At 42.9% G+C, this 22467-nt stretch overlaps 1 protein-coding gene across 3 annotated transcripts in view; it reads left to right on the top strand.

Moving 5' to 3' along the window:
* LIG1 (DNA ligase 1) overlaps positions 1-22144 on the top strand; it is a 452209-nt gene extending 430065 nt beyond the window's left edge. For all 3 annotated transcript variants that reach the window (XM_078654820.1, XM_078654821.1, XM_078654822.1), the window contains 2 exons: positions 298-390; positions 21209-22144. In XM_078654820.1, coding sequence (XP_078510946.1) covers positions 298-390; positions 21209-21286 — 171 coding nt within the window. In that variant the 3' untranslated portion in view covers positions 21287-22144. The remainder of the gene's footprint in view (positions 1-297; positions 391-21208) is intronic.
* The last annotated feature ends 323 nt before the right edge of the window (positions 22145-22467 follow it).

Here is a 22467-nt window from a genome sequence, read left to right as displayed (position 1 = left end):
GCCAATTACTTGTTCAGATGCTTGATAGAAGGATCAATGACCAGATCAGTAATATATATTTAGACTCTGCACATATTTTTTGATCATGTATTGTAGATGTAGGACGGTATAAACACCTGTTCCGATAGCCAGGTTTTCACTCTCCCTCATTGTTAAGGGTATTAGTCCACCACTCCCACACTTTCAGCTCAAGCAATGTAAGCTGCCCCTTTCACACCTTCCCCATCTTAGTCAGTGTACACTAAGGACTAGATAGTCAAGGCTTGCTGGCAATTCACAATCTTTTTAATCCCACAGGTTGATGAAGAAAAGGGAATTTCTCTGCGGTTCCCCCGATTCTTGCGTATCCGTGATGATAAAAAGCCAGAAGATGCAACTAATAGCGTTCAGGTACACAGTAACACTATTACTCCTTGCATCTCATTTTGATGTAAAAGCACATGGTGCAGCCATCCCAATGACCTCTGCCTTTCGCTGAACACGACATAGGATATGATGGTTTAACTTTGGCACACAAGCCTGTGGCCACTGCCAAAGTACTGATTACTCCGCTTCAGCCTACTAAAGCTTGGTAATGAGATTTACTTAAATGCTAATTTCTAATTATGACCATTAGACTGCTTAGATAAAAAGAAGGTGCAGAAGGGTATGTAAGAAAATATGCACAAAGATGCTCATTTATATTAGTGATGCTCCTACATGTTAGTAATCTTTTTTGGGTTATAATTAAACCTACTCCTCTGGAATTCAAAGAGTTGAGGAATATCGTCCCAGGTAAAAAAAAATGGGTGAAAAAGGAGGATTACGTGTCTTTCAATGTGAATGAGGGTCTCTCTTTAAAGGTACTCTAAATAGTTAGAAGTATTCAAATGTACCAATGGCTGTATTGTAGGGCACACCCAATAGTAGTAGTGTAGTGATTGAAGCATCTCATAATCATTGTTACGGATGTCTTATAGAAACGTATATAAGATCAGTGTTTAATGGTATTCTTTATAGTGCAATGCAAGATAGCAGAGATCTTGACTCCTATAATGGCCAGCTGTGTTTTAGAACTGGTGAAGGAAGGGGCTTGGAGTAGGAATGTAGGAAGTCTTGCTTTGTGCATAGATTAAATATTCCATTTTGGATTGAAAGTGCAGAATATAGGTCAAATAGAAAAAAGTAGACTGTGTATAAACATGTGTCCTTCCTATGGAATATTCCATACTGAAGTCCTTCAAACTGCAAATATTTGATGATGTGAAAAAGGGTAAGTTAGACTTTAGGAGTCTAGATTTGGCTGTTGGTACTAATTTCAAGTATTGCTATTTATGTAGTTCTGACAATTGTTGAATTATGCCAGTTGTGAATTGCTGCTTTTCCATCAAGTGTTTTTATAAATCAATCGTAAACTGCGTAAGAAATATCTATTGCCAGTATAATAATTGGATAGGATGCGATAAGCTTGATCAACAGTAAGACTATTTCTCCATCCTCAGCATCTTTATTAAAGCCATAAACATTAGAATTTCATTGCAGACACTAGTTAGTTTGCGTAATTCAGTATCAGTATAACATTTTATTATTTTTATTGAGTTCAAATAGTTAGGATCTTCTTTTTTTGGTACAAAATGTATTTGAGTACATTTGTCTTAAAGGGTCTAGCCCAAAAAGTACAATCGGAAGCTATCAAGAATGTTCAGACTATACAGTGGTCCTCTGGTCCCTTGAACTACTTTCTCCTGGCAGAAAACGACTAACAAAGCAACAAGAAATGTGTACATTTGACATTTAGCTGACTCTTCCCTTACTTCTGACTTTTAATCTTGATCAAATATTTTGAGATTTCCATTAATATTTTTTATACACATGCGCCTCTTGTGTTTGCTGCACAGTATGATAGCCTTTCTTTACAATTTGACTGTTTTCTTTTTTGTTAAAAGTATTTTATTGAGTGCGATAACATGCAATCAGATGACATTCGGTACAAGGTATATTGTAATACAATCATCCTAAATATGATATTCAATTCCATATGGGTGTTATAAATAAGAATTCCTACTTACAGAACTAAAACAGTACATTGGGATATATGGATATATGGATATAGGATAAAACATTTTAAATGAGATCTACCACCATAAAAGAGCAGGTGGGATTGGACAAAAAGAGGCTTATGCATACCAAAGGGATCCCACACTATACAATGTGAGTTACGGAATATGTGTATAGTTATGAAGTATTGCCTACATTATAATGAGAACAATTCGAGGGGAACTGTGAACCTGAGGTATGGAGGAGGAGAGGAGGGGGGAGAAATAGAAGAGATATGCAAGTGAATATCCATTGGCCTAGCCAGACCCTAAGGTGTATGTGAGGGTAAGTCCTCTAACGTTAGTGTTCTTCTCCATAAATAAATCTAGAGAGCACCATACTGCACTGTAGGTTGGGTAGGAGGATTGTGATTGGGTATATAATGTGCGCCTCTGAGGTATGAAACCAGTGGCGGCTGGTGACATTTCAAAGTGGTGGGGCAAAACGTTGGGGTGAGCTTTACGTAGGGAGCAAATTAAGTGAGCAAGCTCAACTATGAAGTGATCACAAGTGGTAGCAGAGCAGACAAGCATTGCAACACCCATTAAATGTCACAATGATTTACCTTACACGCCTGACACAAAGAAACGTATGAGTGCACTATCAATATCTAGTTTTCTATGCAACACACCTGATGCCAAGTGGTTGCAACCATTCTGTTATAAGGTGTTGTGATTAAGAAGCAGTCTGTTTGCACTGTGTTCTTTCTAAATGTTCTATACATTTCCTCGCCGAACTTCAAAGACACCTTCGGCAGAGGACCAAACCGCTGTTAGTTGTCATAAATTAGCCACCCTAATGGATTAGCTGAAATGCCATGGGCTTATTAATTAAAACAAAGTCAGGAACGGGTTTAAATTGAATAATGCAGCACATTCAATGCACAATCGTTCCACTCTGTGCTAATTTAATTTAATGTATCATTTTTAACTTAATAATATGCATTATTAGTCTAGTGGGAAAATGTGTGATGACATACTTTAGGCTTGCAGCGTGCTCTATCTGGTACTGGCAATATGTGTGAAAAGTCAATTTTCCGTCAGCGTGACAGCTGACAATGCATGATCCCAGGGAGGCCAGGGGTCTCTCGAAGGCGTTTTCGAGAAGCAAACATGGAAGTCAAGTAGACGCCTTTCTCAGTCAAAGCATTGCTTGAGTACAGTGCTAAGAAGAAAGTTAGTAGCAGTAGGCAGGGCTAGTAGAATGTCGGCATGGGATGTGGTGCGATTGAAAAGGGGTAGAACGAAGCAACAAAATACATTTTTTTTAAATGTATTTCAAAGGATTGTCCCCAATACTGATTGTGCAACTGCAGGATGACTCAGCGAGTAAAATCCTTTCTTTACTCTGGTCTGCGTGTTACTGTCTGATATTTAATAGTGAAAGTGTGTTGAGCATTCCACCTTTCCATGCGCCATAATCCATGCTATTAACACCTCGGGTCATTACTTACACCAACCCACATACACACAACGCGCTAAACTGAGACTTGTGCACACAACGACATAAACGAACCTAGCGTGCCAGCATGTGTTTTATTTGCAGTGAAAACTAATGGGAGAACTAAGAGTGAACACTTTTGTCTTTTTTGTAAAACTATCACACCTGAGAGTTACAACTGTAAGAACGCTCACGTTTACCTATTTTCACTAGAGCACTTTAAGAACCATTGTGGTAGTCGTAGATTTCTCTAGCTCCGGGTTCCTAGAGCCGGGAAATGCGGATATTCAATCCCTGGAAACACACATAAATAAATGTACTTTCAATAATGCCTGGGAAAATGTGTTTCCACTTTCCATGGTGGGGGAAGGGCATCGAGGGTTTCATTGCGTTGCAGGAAAATCCCTGCGGGAAAAAAGTCTTGAGTACACTCTTCATTCTGCCACGTTTAACCCGACTAGTCACAGAAGTATGCAGAGAGGAGGTGGAGTGCGCACTCAAACCAAGGGCTTCTAACCCAGGGGAGATTTTTGCAAATCCCTAAAATGCCGGAAGTATGCTGAACTCCGAGTACACCCCGTAGAAATCAGGCTTATGGAAAGAGTTTTGTTAGGCAGCTCCTACATTGGCAATTTTACCACTCAGTCTGGTTTCTAATCCGGGCTTCTCGATCGAATGTGTGAGCCTCTGCAAATGAATTTACCTGCGTCTCGGCTTGATAAGAATTATTAGGTTAGACCTGCACGGCACACACCAAAGATACAGATAGGACGAGCGGCGGCCGGCATGCTCGAGGGAGGGAACGCAGGTGGGGAATAAAACATTTAAAATAAAACTTTAAAATGTACCTGAATGCCGGGTACCGTCCGCATCGCCTCCGATCCAGGCCGCGGCCGGCCATGCTGTACTGGTAGCTTCCCTCCCCTACGCAATGTACGTAAGCCAATTACAACGCTGGTAGGGGCAGGAGGAGAGCACCCCAGCCGGGACATTTTCTCCGCACAGAGAACAAGGGAAAGTGGGCAGTCCTGCTGCAGGGCAGGGGAGGAGGTGCTTGCCCACTGTTGTGGGTACTGACTGTTTAGTCAGCTCCAGGGCCGACCAAACAGTCAGTACCCACAACAGTGGGTTCACCTGTGCCAGCAGATCTAGGCGTTCCACAAGGATCCTCCCTCTCCCCTACATTGTTCAACCTTGTCATGGAACCGCTTACCACCTTGCTACAAGCTTCCATTGTCCAATTCCATATGTACGCCGACGACACACAACTGTACCTAAAGCTTCAATCCCCGGATGATATCAAACATCTGAATGCCACGCTTATTAACACTCAAGCCTGGCTAGCCCATAACCACCTCAAACTAAATGCTCTGAAAACTGAGTTCCTACTCATCTCACCCCGGCGAAAATTTCCACCACCCAAACATGGCTCAACAACCTAACAGCACTCAATGTCCAACCCACCATCGTGGACTCAGCGAAATCCCTAGGCATCACACTGGACGCCAAGCTCAACATGCAGCAGCACGTCAGCAAAGCTACAAAAGCAGCTAATTTCCAAATCAACACACTGAGGAAAGTTAAACCCTTCCTCCCTGCTGAAGACTTACAAACTGCTGTACAAACGTTAGTCATCCCTCGAATAGACTACGGAATTGTGGCCCTCAGCGGACTCCCGCTATCCACAACAGCACCCTTAAGAGCCTCCCTGAATGCTGCTGCGAGACTCATCACTGGCTCAAGAAAACATTCGCATATATCCCCAGACTTAAAGTCACTAAAATGGCTGCCTTTTGAAGCCAGAATACAGCTAAAAATTGCAGTTATGACACACGCGGCCGTGCACCACAATGCACCCAACTACCTCGCCCAAAAGTTGTCTATATCAGGAGGTTCGAGAACCAATAGAAGCTCAAAAAATCTACTCCTGAAACCGCGTAGATTCCGGAAAGAGAAAACTTACAAGCGCTCCTTCTCAGGAATGGCACCCAGGATTTGGAATGCGCTCCCTCCTGAAACCAGGCGTATCTCCTCCACTGCACTCTTCAAGAAAGAGGTGAAAAACATCCTTCTGGCCAAGATCTCCGGAACGTTATAGGTGCTGATCAGAGACCCTGCATTACCTTGTGTCAATGCACACCTTGCCCTTTGGCACTATACCTCTACCTGATGGGGACACTACTACGCTACTTGCTTACTACCGACCAATACATGATACACGCTGAGCCACACATTCACTCTCCCGATGCCCCCACTCAATGCTCTCTCTATACTAAAACATTGGTATAAGCCTTCCACACACCCAAGGTGCACCTGAACACCTCTGTAGGGGGATCAATGGTCGTCTTATATTATTTGTCTAACTGATTGTATATTGATATGTTTTATATATGTTATTATTATCCTATTACGTTTGTGACTACTACGTTGCTCCAATTACCTCTGCTCATTCCTACTGCCCCTACCCTGTCTTTGTGAAGCGCTCTGATATCTGTAAGGATCTTGTTCGCGCTATATAAAACTTTGAATAAATAAATAAATAAATACAGTGGGCAAGCCACTCCCCCCTGCCCTCGATCAGGACCGCCCACACGCCCACCCCCAACCAGGCACAGAGGCACTTCTGCTTTCTCGCGGTGTGAGAAAGCAGTGGGGCGACGCCCCAATGGGGGAGCCGCCACTGTAAATGAAACCCACACCCACCAGGTATGGTGAGAGATGGTTAAATGATTTCCGTTCTGAAAAAAATATTTTCACTGCAATAGTAAGAAGCCCATCTAAGAGGTCCATATTGTTTGCATGGAGATTCATAGTGTTCTCTGAGGTCCTTGGACTTAAAGCAACCATAGGAAAGCTCAGGGTTATGGGAATTTCAATTTTCCAGTATTGGGGTCTCTTTCATAGATTTACATACTTAAATCATTCCCCGACATAAAGATGGGAGTCCCTGGTACATTTATAAAGGTAATGTCACAATAGACATAGAAGTTAAAAGGCCTAAGGCCGCATATTTAGTAAGATATCCAAGTCCTTATTTAAAAAAGGATCAAACTTAAGAGAAAAACCTATCAGCTGACACCACCCTCTAGAACCTTCCTGAAAGGAGCTCCAGTCCCTTAGATTTTATATCGCACGTCGTACTAGGGATTCTCCACTGAGCTCTGCTCAGTTTTGTCCTTTTAACTTCTCATTATCCTTCTCTTCAGTTTTTCTCTTGGGTTCAAGGTATTTTTCAACTATAATTCTCTTGCCTGAGTGAATTTCACTAATTTCTTCATGTAGGAAACACCTGAAAAAGACCTTTTTAGGCCCTGTGGTACCTGCAGAAAGAAAAGGCTGCACATCGATGACTGCTTTTACTGCCTTTATCCTGATCACAAACCAAAGGATTTTCATCAAAGACTTTAAAGGACCGTGAGGGGAGGCTGTTATTATGGCTGCCGAGGCTTAGACGGGGAGGACCCTGTATCTTCTGAGGAAAGCGAAGGTTCCTCAAAATCCTCCTCAAAGATGCCTCAAAAAAGACCTCTGGACGTCTCTCCAGGTCACTCCTTTCAGCAACCTCCAAAGAAGATGCAGAAAACTCTTCAGAGACTACTAAAAAACATGATCTGCCTTCCAGAGCGTCTCCTTTGCATCAAAGTTTTATTTCTGTCAAAAAATCATTTCAGAAATCAGCTTCAGACCCTCCTCCGGTGAAGGTAAAACATGCTTTTAAAAAGCCTTCCTCAGGCCCATCGACGGACAGCTTGTCAACGGCAGTACCAACAACGACGACAAGACCTCTACTGACTGTTGTCAGAGTAACTTTGCCACGCTTTCAGTCTTGTCAGCGTCTTCGTCAATGAATTGAGGTCCTTTGTCGTTGACGATAAAGATATTTAGAAAGTCGTCGACAAAGATTCCAACGGTTATCATCCAAACGACAAAGATGACGACGAGTGCTTAGTCGATGGTGTTGCCTGCGTCGACGAAGAATCTACCGTAGACTACTCCCTTGTGGACGATTTCTCCCATTGCATCGTCGACGACGAGAGATGCATCGTCGACAACTTTATTGTCATTTACTCCAGTTGCGTCTGGGACATTAATACCAATGCCCGTCGACCGTTCCTCTCCTCGACAACGGTATATGTATGATCAGGAAAAGTTCAAGCCTTATTACCAACTCATCTCTTGGATGACGATGATGATTCGGACGAAGACAGCTTGTTTGGGGCTGCTCAAAAGTCCTTCGGAGTGGCACGTTAAATACCAGGAATACTCAGATGATGATGATGATGAGCAATTCTATGACCAGCATTTGTGCTATTCTGACCAATGACGGCAGCAGCAACTGCATCCAGGAATGGTTTGTCTTCACTCCACTCTGATTTACAATTCATGTTGGCAGACTATAAAAATAGCTTTCCTACGTCCACACCATTACTTGCTCCAGCTCTTTCACCACCTCCTGTGGTGCAGTGTCAACCTCCACCCCTTCCTATGTCTTAAATGCCTATGCAGCAGTTCCATCTACAGATGAAGACAAAGAGGGACAACAAGAAGGGAAAATCCAGGATATACAATCGTGTTCAGACGAGTGGGATGATTACATTATTCTTCCACCAGCATCACCATCTCCACCTCAAGTAGACTCACTTCCAGAGAATAATGGAGGATGTCATAATCTCTTGGAGTGAGCAGCCAGACGTTTTGCAATTCCAATACCTACTTGCCAACAAGACTGTTTCCTTTACAATTTCAAGGAACTTTAAAAAAAATCAGTCAGGTCTTTGCCCATTATCGACTATATTTGGGATCAGAGCATTAAGATAATGAGAAACCCAGCCACAGTTCCTCTAGTCTTACCAAGGCTTGACAAAAAATATAAAGCCCCCGACAACACGCCTGCCTGTCCCACAGGTCATCCTAGACCTGATTCAGTAATTTCCCGGGTGGGTTAACGCAGGTCAAAGAACCCATCAGCTCCGCGATCAGCACCTCTGGACAAGTAGGGTAGGAGACGGGACAGCATCGGCAAACGTTTTTCGTCTAGGTCTCCGTTGACAGGCAGAGCGTCCAATTCCTTAGCTCTGCTGGGACGCTAAAACAGACAGATGTGGTCAGATATTGCTCCTTACATCAACGATCTTCCCCAAGACATCAAGGAGGAGGCAAGAAAAGTTTTACTGACGTGCGAACACTTCAGAAATAGACTGCACGATGGACATCGCTTCCACTGGTTTCCGTCAGCTAGCTGGAGCCGCAGTCCTATGGCGCCAGGAATGCCTAAAGGCTACAACATTCAGGCCTGAAGTCAAGACCAAAATTCTAGATATGCCTTACGATGGACACAAACTATTCGGTAAGCATATCGACTAAGCCCTTCAGGGAACCAAAAAAGACACTGACACAGCCAAAGCTTTGGGTACCCTCCTGTATAAAAGAAAACCTTTTCGTCATGCACGGGGTAAAAGCCAGTCATCCTACAGGGGAGGTTACCAACAATATCTGTTTCTTTCCTACACTTCCTTCAGCCAGCAATACAGGACACAGTTCGCTCAGAGACAACAGCCTGCGACTGCCTACAATAAATCTTCCTACAAAATGGTCACCTCGCTATATTGGTGGACTCCTCCTCGACATCTGACTCAGGGGGGTAGGAGGGGGGGGGGGGTGTTGCCAGAGGAGAGGCTTGTGGAAGAAAAGGTAATAACTGATGCTTCTCTGGAAGGTTGGGGGGCCTCTCTTCAGAAACTTCAGATCAGTGGCAAGTGGCCACCTTCTCGGCGGACTCTACACATAAATCTCTTGGAACTTCTAGCCCAACAAGCTTTCCTGCCCAGGATACAAAATTCCCTAGTGCTCGTCAGAACGGACAATACTATGACAATGCACTATCTAAACAAACAAGGAGGAACTCCAGCTCTCTCCCTAGAATCTCAACGAATTTGTAACTGGGCAATTCAATATGGAATTTCATTGAGAGCAGAGTATGTTCCAGGGAAGGAACAAGCGGGAGTTGAATCAAGATACTCTGAAAAGAATCTTCTCTCAGTGGGGCGAACCGACTATAGACCTGTTCGCCACAAACGGCAACTCCAAATGCCAAAGCTTCGCAAGCTGGCATCCCCAACAGGAATCTCTGGGGAATGCTTTTTCAATAGCACGGTCCGGCGTATTTGCCTACGCTTTAACGCTAATTCCTCTTTCCCTGGGTTTTAAAAAAGATGAAAGCAGAACCCTGTAAACTAATTCTAATAGCTCCAGCGTGGCATCGCCAACATTGGTTCACGGAACACCATCTCTTACTCTTTGCGACCGCTGATTCCTCTGAAGCAGTTACCCTCTCTTCTCATGATGAACCAGGGACAAGTTCAGCACCAGGTTCCAGGCTCTGAGGTTATCGGCATGGCTCCTGAGTTCCAGGAATTTCGAAACTTAAACATTCTTCAAGAGTGCAGGGAGATCCTGTCTCATGCAAGAGCCGACAGTACCAACAGTTCTTATTTTTTAAGATGAAAAGATTGTGTCTGGTGTGGGTCTGCTAAGCTGCTTCCCTTAATCTCCGGAGGAAGTCTTGCCATATCTCCTCCATCCAGCAAATTTAGGTTTGGCTCATACTTGGATCAAAGTTCACTTGGCTGCAATCTCCCGTTTTCAAAGATCTTTTAAAGGTTCTTCCTTGTGGTCAAACAAACTGATAAAACAATTTCTTAAAGGTTAATCAGGACCTTCCCTCCTGTAAAAATCTCTGCCTCCAACATGGCAACTCAACATGGTTTCTGCTCAACTTATGAAGCACACATTTGAGCCGATACATGGAACTAACTTAAAATTCCTTTCGTGGAATACTGCTCTTCTTCTAGCTTTTGCGTCCGGTGAAGTGTTAGTGAACTTCAAACGTTCACAATACAAGAACCCTTTATTGAATTTAAACATGATAGGGTGATCCTTCGCACCAACCCGAAATGTATACCTAAAGTCCCATCAGACTTTCATCTTAATGAACCATTTGTTTTAAACTCCTTCTTAACAAATCCTCAAACAGCTGCTGAATGAGCTTTGCATTCTTTGGACTTGAAACACTGCCTTAAATTTTATCTAGACAAAACTAAATCCTTCCGCAAGGCTAATCAGCTTTTTGTAGCTTAACACTTACATAGGAAAGGTTTTCCCTTAACGAAACAGAGCATATCTAGATGGATCCTCTGTGCTATTCTCTTCGGTCACCAGCAAGCTGGTCAACCCCTGCAATCAAACCACACTATAGAAGCTCCCTCTTGACCTATATTTATTTTTCAATGATTCAATAGAATTAATAAATGGGCCGTATAAATTACATCATGCAATTACATCAAAATTCTTTGACTTTATTCATTTTTTTTAAATGTTTCTATTAAATATCAAATTCATTCTCAATAAACAATATCTGATTGATCAACATGCAAAAATATAATCATTATATAAAGCTATCAATTTTCACAATTTTTGACATGTAGACCCCTGGTAAAAATATTCACACGCACAAAAAAACACTCTCGTACATTCACACTAGTTTCATCAGCATTCATACTACATTCAAAACTCTGGCAAGGCGGAGACTTAGATGTACAAAATGATCTCCTTTGACCAAAGAGACAACTGCGATGAGCAGGATCTAAATGTCATTGGTCGAAGCGTTTCGGTGGCAATGGTAGAAGATGCTTGCCACCTTCATCAGGACCCGCTACAAAACCAACCAAAGTAAAAAATACCCAGGGAGTACTGTCAAAGTTCTTATTATCTATGAGGTGAATAATTAGGCCGTCCTTATAATAATGGCCATAAATGCCACTTTCCTTATATCTACAATGCGACTGCTCGTCCTCAATAGTCGATGTTTTTTTTTTATCCCCCAGTCAATTCTTTTTTCCACTTTTAAGGTTCCTCACAAAGTCGAGCCTGTCACCAACAGCGCATGATAACGTCTCACCTGATCTCCTCAAACAGATGGTGTCTCCTGATTGAGAATTAATTTGATATTTAATAGAAAAATGTTAAAAATTGAATAAATAAAGTCATAAAGAATTTTGATGTAATTGCTTGATGTTGTGTTTATAGGGCCCATTTTAGAAATCTATTGAATCATTGAAAAAGAAATATAGGTGAAGAGGGAGCTTCTTGTGTGGTTTGCTTTCTTTCCCCTCTTCTCCCTGACCTTTAACCACATGAGCGCTAGCGAAATTCCGCTCCTGTGCTCATGTTTTAAAAAACCCATTATTCATGACGAGCTGGGCTCGTCATGAGCGTGCGAGGAGGCTACCTCATGACGAGCCCAGCTCGTCATGAGCGTCGAAGGGGTTAAGATATTGTTGACTGGGTCTAATTCATTTTGCACAACCCCCGCAATCAAACATTCCTGCCCATTCCATTAGGACAGTGTCTACATCTATGGCATTGCTTGCTGGAATGCACCTCTCAGACATTTGTAGAGCAGCAACCTGGAAGATGCCACATACATTCACGAAGCATTACTGCTTGGATTCCAAATTGATAAAAGATGCTGCAGTGGGACAGGCGGTGCCAAGACATATTTTTCACTAAAAGTGAGCCTTCCTTCCTTCCCACCAACCCTTCTAATGCACATTTCTCAGTTTTTTCTCTTTGTGATATCAATATTGGAAACCATCCATTTGCTATTCCATATGCATATACATGTTTATATTTATTTATATGTATGTATCTCTATTTTATTCTCAAGAAAGTTATTGACTATTCGTACATGTATGATTAATATATATTATGAAATATACTCCTTACTGCTTTATATTCTGATTCAAGCATGTGAATCTATGAAAGATACCCCAATACAGGATAAGAAATAAGTTACTTACCTGGAACTGCCGTTATCTAGTATTGGTATTTTTCATAGATTCACATACGACCCACCCGCCTCCCTTGGAAGGGCTTACTTCGTACTCTCCGTTGTCTCTCTGGGTATGCACAGTGCTTATTAAAATCCGAGGGACTGGAGCTCCTTTCAGGAAGGTTCTAGAGGGTGGTGTCAGCCGATTGGTTGTTCTCTTAAGTTTGGTCCTTTTTTTAATGAGGACTTGGATATGCTACTAAATGAGGCCTTAGGCCTTCCTACTTCTATGTCTATTGTGACATTACCTTTATAAATATCTGGGACTCACATCTCGGCGACGGGGAATGATTCAAGCATGTAAATCTATGAAAGTTACCAATACTGGATAATTGCAGTTACAGGTAAGTAACTTATTTCATATATCTGATACTCTACCCTGTATTGAGCTATTGAGCACCAATATGGTGCAAGAAATGGGCATCCAAAGAACATGTGCGGGTGTGAACCAGGATCTTGTTATCAGCTCCAGCATTTGTCAGTCTCTCATAGGTTTAGTTTGTGAAGTCTGGCTGGGGTCCAAAGAAATTTGTTTATTGTAAAGAATCTGGATTGTACAAGAGGTGGGGCGATATTGTTTCATAGTGCAAATGTACCAATGTTCCGTCATTGATCATCCGTAATGTTTAAATTCGTCAGTATTAAGATGTTTAGCCCATTTGGCGCCACCTAAAGAAACATAAGAGGTGGGTACTAAAAGTGGTTAAAACATGGCTCCAGAGACCACCGCCATTTTGTGAGGATCTTGAAACAAAGAATGTTGTTTGAGTCCAGCAATTAAATGTGGTCCGAGATTCCAGCTGATAACAAGGTGGCACCGTATTTCTGCACAGTACCGTTTAAAGTATGTGCAATTGTCAAACAAATGCTGAAGCGCCACCTCATCTTCAGATAATTCGCTTAACAGCTTGACCCACAGAGTCCCGGCAAGCCGCACTCATACGTTGTAGATATGGGTGGTATCAGTGAGAGACAGCGTACCATGGACAAACTCTTAACGCTCCAGTAGAGTCAAGTAGAAAGTAAGGCTAAGTATCTCTAGAATGGTAGAAATTACAACCGCTGGGCGCCTCAGCCCGTTCGGTTACGCTGTGCGGGTGTAGACGCTGCTCCCACTGTGAGGAAGGTGAACGCTGGTATGTGCGAGCAGGCCGTGGGAAAGTAATCTTCTTAGTAGTCGCTCTCCGTTCTGTTTAAAGGTGCCACAGTCACACTATCGCCATCAGTCCATCTTCTGCCACTTGGGAATGCTTTTAAATGTTTCAAGTAGTTATCCGGTCCGGCCGACACACCGGAGGTGCAACGGAGCTCAGAGCACAGCCGTCATGTTCTCCGCAAGCCAAGCTACGCCTCAATTTGACTATTTTGTAATATTTGATAAGTGTTTTGTGTATTTGTTGGTAGGGATTCTTGGTACAATTAGTGTTTTCCGTGCAGTCTGTATATGAAGTGGTCTTCATGTGGTGCTGAGGTCCTGGTCCCAAGCCTCGATGTCTGAGCACTGTAACTTTATGCACCCTAAGGCCATCGGGCCAAGTTATTCTTGACCTGGCCCTTAAGGAGACCCCAAATTGGTGCTTTTCTTTCTACCTTGGATATCTACTGGTAGAGAGCAGCCCTCCTAAAGATCCTTTCATAAGAAGCACATATATCACTATAAGAAAGAAGAGTTCTTTCATTCCTAATTTTGGAAATGATCCTGTTCTCAGAATCATTTGGTATGGGTCAGCACCATTCACCAACGACAGCTTCTTCCTCTGAGCGGATCTCAGTTTTGTGAAGGTCTGTCTAGTCTTTCTGGCTACATTCACTGATCTGTCTCATAGGCTCCTTGGAGGACCATGTTGGAGCGTTGCAGGCTGCTGGTCTTTCCTCCGGGCCCCTTTAACCTCTCAAGTTTGGGCCCAAACACGTCTGACCCAGTAGCTCCTCCCCAGACACCACCCAAATCCACACCTTCTCAGGCTCTGGCCTCTGTTCCACTTCTGTGGTTGTCATCTCTACCCATGACACTGGCTCACTTAGCAACGGTACCTTTGTTTATGGTGTCCCCAGGCCTTGCTGATCTATGTTTGGCATTGCTTCAGCCATCCTAACAGAGTAGATCCTTTTAGTAATTAATAAGGAAGATATGCATGCATGGAAAACTGTCACAGAATCGGATGCACTTTGTATTCTTAACGTGGAATGGTGGCACACTGAAGTGGCCAAATCGATACTGATAACCTTTTTTCCCCTATTGTATCAAAGCTGGCCGGTGGCTTTGATACAAGGGAGTTATTCCATACCCAATGAGCCCTATGCCCGGAAGTTTCCTCATTCGTGGCTGTTGTGCGTAAAGAGCAGGGATGCGATAATTGCCCTTGTCATCTGCTGAGGCGAAATCTGAAATAGTTTTTCCAATCCATTTTTGAGAAGAGGATGAAAAGGTCACCAGCAGTACCTCCAATTAACATCCCCTCCTATCATCCACAGACTTTGCCTTCACAAAGATGCCCCTTGTTGCCCTCCCTCCACCATTAGATTCTTACTGGGGAAGGTCTCCCACTTTCCGGCCTCGTGGAAATTCTTTTCCATGCAGCATAAAATCTCCATTTTATCCGCAAGGGTTACCCCCACCACTTTGTGGCCACTGCTCCAGAATATCCACTCGGTATAAAGAACAAATGGTCCTAGACTAACGTAGCATGAATTTCTAGAGTCTTAGCATTCACTGGCTGAAAGATATGTGTATATATCTACTAAGGCACGTACAGTAAGAAGGCAATATAAATTTAAATTCAAAGGCCACTAGGGTAATGATTAAAAGTGCAGTTTTAATCAATCATATGTGGAATTTTACCCAGACAGACACATAATGGTTCATGACGGAATATACAATGTTATATCCACATGGTTATCAGGAGAGAGAAGTGGTATGTGAAAGATCAGTGCTCTTGTGAGAGAAGATGGAAAAAGGGCAGAAAATAAAGGCAATAATTTGTTTACAAATATCTTCTGGTATATGAGATCCAGTAAAAACTAGAAAATGGTCTCATCAACATTCAGGTCTACCCCTATATGTACAGAAAGATATGACATTTGTTTGAACTGTTATTTTCACAGTATAATCTCTTCTGTTTTCCAAGTGTAGGGGGCGGGTAAAGGGTGTGGGCCTATTCGGGAGGCGTCGACGTTTCGACCCTGTAGCATAAGGGTTAATGTAGACCTCAGCGGTGGGTCTTCTTCAGGACTGGGACAAGGGGTATCTGAAAATAACCATAATACTATCAGATAAGAGTGGCCGTGTCAATTATCAAGGGGTGTGGGTGCCTCAACAATTACAAGGTGCCTTGATGGATGCAGAATTAAAAAAGAGAGGCTCACCATGGGATGTGTCAGGTGAGAAACAATTGGTTGATCAATCCTATATTGGTTATGATAAGTATTCAATCCTGTAAACTTATCAGGAAACTGTGGGAACAATTTCCAGTACTGTGAAAAAACACATACAAAGGGACGAATTAGACATCACATTTAAATTGAAAATGGAAACTGGGAGTAGCCAAGTGCCTGAGGATGACTCACCCACGGTATGGAGAAACGGCGCATGGGCGTGGTGTGGTAGGAATCCTAAATGGCATCAATCTGTCAGAGAAGTGATGATCTCACAAGTTGATCGTTCCCACTAAACAACTGGCTAAAAATTGACAATGATGGTGATTACAAACCAACCATGTTTCCAATACCTTGGTAAAACGTGAGTGATCGTATAAATGAGAAAACGCGCTGTGTCCGTCAGCCTCGCTGAGAGAGGGACAGTCCGGCATTGTGCGTTAAGAAACTGGCATCAATCTGTCAGAGAAAGAATGATCAAGTAAGTTGATCGTGCCCGCTAAGCAACTGGCTAAAAATGACGATGGTGATTGCAAACCCTCCGTGTTTCCAATACCTTGGTAAAGCGTGAGTAATCATGTAAGTGGAGAAACGCGCTGTGTCCGTCAGCCTTGCTGTGAGCGGGACACTTCGGTGTTGTGCCTTAACGAACTCCTCAATCAAGTACGTGCCTTAGTAGATATATACATATATCTTTCAGCCAGTGAATGCTACGACTCTAGAAATTCATGCTACGTTAGTCTAGGACCATTTGTTCTTTATACCGACCAATACCCAGGTCCTTTGACTTTATTGGTTTACCCCATTTTTATAATGCCAGAATATCCACTAGCTGTTAAACTTTATTCATACTATGCTATACCACATGATTCTGGAAATAAGGCCCCTGAACCTCTGCCCATCAGGACAGGTTCCAGATGCATTTCTAAGTAGGGTCTTCTAGGCCTTGCCTTGAAAGCCCAGTTTAGGAGGGTGACTGATCTCAGTAATGCCTTTTTTTCACAACCCAGTGGTCCTGGCTTAAGGACGTTGGCTGTCTCACAGTGGGGTCCCTTCATTATCAATTTTTGGTGTTGGTTTTCACCAGAGTGCTGCCAGTGGTGCCAGCTTCCCTCATTTGATCAGGAGTCCTTGGATACTAGGGGCTGACTTATGCAGGTATACTTCTGCAGCTGTTTCAGACTACATAGTCTTCTACCCTGAGCTTGCTTCATCGTCAGGGGTTCTCCATCACTTAGTGAAAAACACAGCTCATTTGGACTCTGAGACTGGTCTTCTGTAGATACCACCTGCATGATAGCTTTTCCTTCACCTCAGAGGATCTTGTATACTTAGAATAATATCCTGATGTTTTTCGGTCAAGTGTCCATTACATTACTGAATGTCCTCTGCGTTTTGGGCTTCATGAACTTTGGTATCTTCCTGGTGCCTTATGCTGTTGAAGAATGAGGGCCCTTCAGCAGTGCCAGCATCTGGGAATCCTCTGCTCAGATGGAGACCTTCTAATCTATCTTTCTGGAGCACTACACAAGGATGTGCCCTTCCAATCTCACAGTGAGTTGTTCTTTGTCTTCTGTGGTATCTGATGTTTCCTCATGGGGCTACAGCGAACGTGCTGCAGAAAGTGCATGAGGATGGTGCCCATCTGATACTCCAGAGCGAGTGGGGAGAATTTTGTACACCAATCAATTGGAACTCACTGTTTGGCATCCTACTCCTCATACTAACATACGAATCTGATAGAGACTACTGGCCACAGTTTCCTTAACGCCTGGATAATTCTACGTGAAGGAATCTGCGGCTAGAATAGTCTCTACCAGATACATCGTCACCGAAGGTAAGTAACTCGTACTTCTGGACCAACATCTTGCTTTCTGCTAAATTTTGTGTAATTCCAGTCAGTGGTTCAGGCTGTAGTCCTGTTCAAAAAATGAAAAATCCCAGTAGACCAGACCTGGGGAAAACTCATTTTGGGACTCCCCTTTTTTCTTGGCCCCATGGTTGAACGATCACCTGAAACTTTCAACAGAGCAGCTGAACCAAAAAGTGCATGTTTTTTAAATATTTTTGTGAAGATTCGTGAATCGGTAGCAAAGTTTGTGTCAAAACAGAAAACGCTTTTCCCATGGAAACTTTGGTCCTAATTCTAACTATCTACTGGCTAGTACCAGTCTATCTATCTTTGTGTGTGTATAAATGTATGTCTTTCTACACATTTTTATTTATATTCATATATATAAATGTCCTCCTTTCTTACAACTACCAGTGTTCTTTCTTTCCCTCCCATATCACTATCGTTATGGGGATTCCCGAGGTGCTACCATAGTACTTTGTTGTCTTTGCTGATGTGTTGTTCAGATCTTGCTCCATGCTCTCCCTTGTGCAGGGGTTATTGAATTCCTTTCTTTCTGTTTCTACAAAACAATGTGACTAACATAATGCTTTCCTGTGGGGAGGAGCTATGTATGGGTCAGTAGAGTCTCCTTCCTTCCTGAGTTTCCCTACTCCCGCCGACCCTGTTTTATGTTCTGCCGTGCCAGTGCACTCGTTTTTGGTCCATGTTGTATGTTGTTTCCTCGGCCAGGAGTATAGCAACATGCTTTGTAGGTCGAGCCTAGCGCAGCAAGCATGGGCTGCTCTATGGGAGGCTTCTTGTAAGCACTCCAAACTTCTCCGTGTGGGTCGGACTCCTCCCACACATTGGATTGGCCTTTGCGTGAGTCTTTCAAAAATGAAAGCACGTAAATTGCTAAAGGCGGGTGCATGTCCCACCTTCTTCCAATGTGTCACCCCCACAGCGTTTTGCTCTCAGGAGCGAGCAGCGGCGCTCAGGGTGGCAGCGTTCCTGGTGGGTCAGGTTACACGCAATGCACCGCGCTATTGCTTTTTTTTCCTTCCTTACAGCGTGTGCGCACCACTTGTTTTATGTTACTTGAAGTGTTTGGTCTAAATGTGTTTGCTTAGTCTTAGAACGATGGCGCTGGCCGTCACGCACCAACACCAAGTCAGCCACGGGCTCCGCACATTCCACGCCTTTCAATGTTTTAATCTTGAAATCTTTGTAGTAGGAATAGCAGAGTTTATCTAGTGTACGATGCCCTTCTTGTGACTATGTTTGTTATTTTATTAGGCAGGGTAGAGATAGGCTTGAGTGTGAGTTGTGCAGAATAGCTCTCTGATCTCTTTGGGGGAGTGGGGGGCTGGGGTGAGAGTGAGTATGACTTAGGGCAGTCCTGTGGTGCAAAACCATGGTTTTTCTGGCGCTTTAGACTTAATACACACAGCTAGTGAGCAGACAGGCAGCTTGCAGATAAAACACAAAGCCAGTCATGGATGCCGTCTCTCTCTCGTTCAGAATGACGGTGGTTGCCTTGCATGACCTTGCACGGTTGGTATCAAAATCAACGGGGTTTTCAAATGTTCATGCTGTAATTGTATCCGCTGGGCTACCATAGCAGGGGCTGCCTGCGTGCCAGGCAGCCGCCCGCCTCAGCTTGTGCTCCCTGCTCTGACTGAGAAAAGTTATGAGCGGAGAGGAGGGTCTGCATTGCCGATGAACATCCCAAAGCTGCCTGCTGTCTGAGTCGCCACTGTACTAATAACCCGACTCCGGGGTCCGGAGATTGTTTGAATGCAGTACACAAGCTACGCATTCCCAATGGAGCAATATGTGGCGTGGGTCTGAAACCAATCTTATTGTGTTCCCCCTCCCCCCTCTCCTTGGGCTTCTGGTACATGTCAGAGCAGACGAGCCCGCGCGCCTCCATCAGAGCTTCTGCCTGCTCCTGTAATGGATGTTTTTACACGTCCACTCACGCTTTAAATGCATTTACGGTTTCCAGTGCAAGATGGATAGATGTGAACACTGGTTTATGCTGCTGTGCATAGGTTTAAGTGGACAGGTGAGAGCTTTTGGTAAGTAAATACTCAATATTAATGGACATGTGTCTTGGTTACCCAGACACTATTGTATTTGTATTTTTTAGGTCGAGCCTAGTGCAGCGCGTCTGGCTAAACCGTTATAAGGTCCCAAAGGCTAGACCTATTGGCTATGCCAAAGCTTGTTCTTCTTCTGCCTTTGTTACCGGTGGTTCCTACCACTGTTATTGAACTGCAGAGCAATTCTTCCTAGCCTTCCTGCCTTAGAGTGGCCAGTCTCTTCAGAATTCTTATGATCCAGCTAGACACTGGCTAGTTCTATGCGGGGATTTTGCACCAGTTAGTTTGCAGGTCCTCCAGGGATTTTTTGCTTTGCTGTCTAATTCAAAGGTAAGGAATCTGCAGCTAAATGTCTCAATCAGAAGAACAAGTTACTTACCTTTGGTAACGCTTTTTCTGGTAGACGGTGAATCTTGCCTCAGACTTCCTACTGGCCCTTCCATCCTCCACGCTCTGTGAACTGATTTATTCCTATCTTTTATATCCTGCTTGATAATAAGATACTCCTCTGGCTTGATATTGGGATAATCCTTCTAGCAGATCTGTCTGTATTGACAAAAAGAGAGAGATATGTCTTTATTGATACTGTTTCCTTGGCCAGTTTCTGTAAGGGGCTCTGCTTTTTTTGGTGCTGAATGTTGTCACCTTAGAAATTGATGTCCGCGTGTTGGGAAGGAGCACATATGGATTATGTGGACGTCACATCCGATGGTCGATATCACTAGAAATGCACAAAGACCTCTACCGACGCGCATCTGTACTGCTGAAATTTCTTTCCGGATTCAGCCTGGTGCAAATTCAAAGGGTAGGAATTTAGAGATAGATCCTGTCTCCACCAGATTAGACTTTACCGAAGGTCAGTAACTTGTTTGTTAATGGAGATCTGATAGTGAAGTTATTTATCTTCAATACTAGTCTTTCATCAAGGTCAGGCTTAGTTAGGTTGTCCAAATGAACAAATTGTGGGATCAATTGCCAAATGATGAATCGGAGTGTGGTGGATCTTGGCTGCATTGGTGACAGTTCCGTTTTCTTTTTGTGTAATGATACGCCTTTTAACAGCTTACTTTTTATTTTATTCTCTTTTAAAAGTGAAAAGATGTAGGCAACAATACAATTCATTTATTTTTGGAGAATTGTATTTTTCTATTGAAAAAGGTGGTGTGGGATTTTACTCCAGTACAGATATAATCTGATATTTATTAAATTAATAAAGATACTCCTCATGAGGAACCAGTATTACAGGTAAGTAATGCCTTCAGCGTAATTGAGAGGAGTCGAGAGACGAGCATAATGGTGAAAAGCCCTTGGTGAGTCTGCCCTTTCCTACAAGTTCCTTAGATTGAGGCCCTTATACGTAGTCTGTTACGCGAGGCTGAATTGCCATCAAGGTTTGGGAGGGCTCGTGTCTTTATGCTGTTTTTATATAATGTTGCTTGTGCTTTAAAAATAAAAACAATTAAATATACCTTTGGCATTTTTCTTCAGGTTGCAGATTTGTATAAGAAGCAGCAGCAAATCCAGAACCAGAATGCAACTGAAAAGACGGAAGAAGATTTCTACTAGTGTCAGAAATTACTTCTTCCCACCCTGACAAACTGTTCCATGACGAGGGTGTGGCAAGGCCATCCTTGAAAAACTGTCAGAATGTTGAATCACATGCCAGGAGACTCATCTGATATTTTACTGACTACACCAATATTGGATATTTGCTACTGTAAGCTCTGCTTGCACAAAGGCATACATACCATATGTGCAGGTGCACTGATGGGAGGCCAAGGACTAGAGCTATGATAACTTAAAATGAATTTGGGGACGATAGCAGTAGTTATGATGAGTGCTTGTGCTTTACATGCTGCCTTACATAGCCGTTATGCCTGCCAGAAAAAATACATGTTACAGGAGAGTTGCCAGATGTCCTGAGTCCTACTTCTTCAAGCCCAGTAATCTTTAATTTCCTGAAAATCGGAATGATCTGATAAAACTCAATCCTGTAAATCGCAGGCCATGTTATTTTATGTTATCCGTTAATTGGCTGTCCTTATCTTTAAACTTGGATCATTAGCCATGCATAGTGCCATTCAGTAATATGGTTGGACTAGTGCCTTTTTATTGAGATGATGAAAATTCACTTCCATGAAGCTAAGCGTTTAGAGCGAAGTGCAAGTTTAGTCTCCTTTTAATATATTACCGTACTGCAGATTGTTGTATGGTGAGAGACTTTTTGATGGAGACATCATCATTATTTTTGGTGAGAGGATAAGGGTGAGAGGGGATAGCTAGTAGTTTTTCTTTGATAGTCTTGGAAGCAACATGTCTTGTGTTTTGTAAACCTATTTGTTTTGTAAAAAAGAAAAAATATCTTTGACCTCAATGTTCCTTATTTCTAACCTTACTTGTAAAATAAAGAAAACCTGTTTCTAATCTGTTTTTACCACTGCTGCATTTCTCCTTGACATAGAAGATGGGTGGGTTATAACTAGGGCGGGTGAAAGCATAATTATGGTTTTCCCCTGTTAAATAGGTATCTGTTTTGCAAAAATTAGGTGAAACCCATTAATTTGTCAGTTCCTACTCTAACCAATTTTCAGTGTGCAAAGAACTTCAACCATGAATGCAGAAAAATAAGACAACTGAACACCTCTCAAGGGCATGAATCCGATGCCAGCTCCTATAAACCTGGATTGTGAAATAAAGAAAAAATAAAGCCTAATGCAGCTGTTTCCTCAGGCATACATTCTCCAGTG

This window comes from Lissotriton helveticus, chromosome 7, assembly GCF_964261635.1.
Source record: "Lissotriton helveticus chromosome 7, aLisHel1.1, whole genome shotgun sequence".
In the NCBI taxonomy this organism is placed as follows: domain Eukaryota; kingdom Metazoa; phylum Chordata; class Amphibia; order Caudata; family Salamandridae; genus Lissotriton; species Lissotriton helveticus.
The sequence above is the reverse complement of the archived record's forward strand: the minus strand, read 5'-3'. Positions and strand labels throughout refer to the sequence as shown.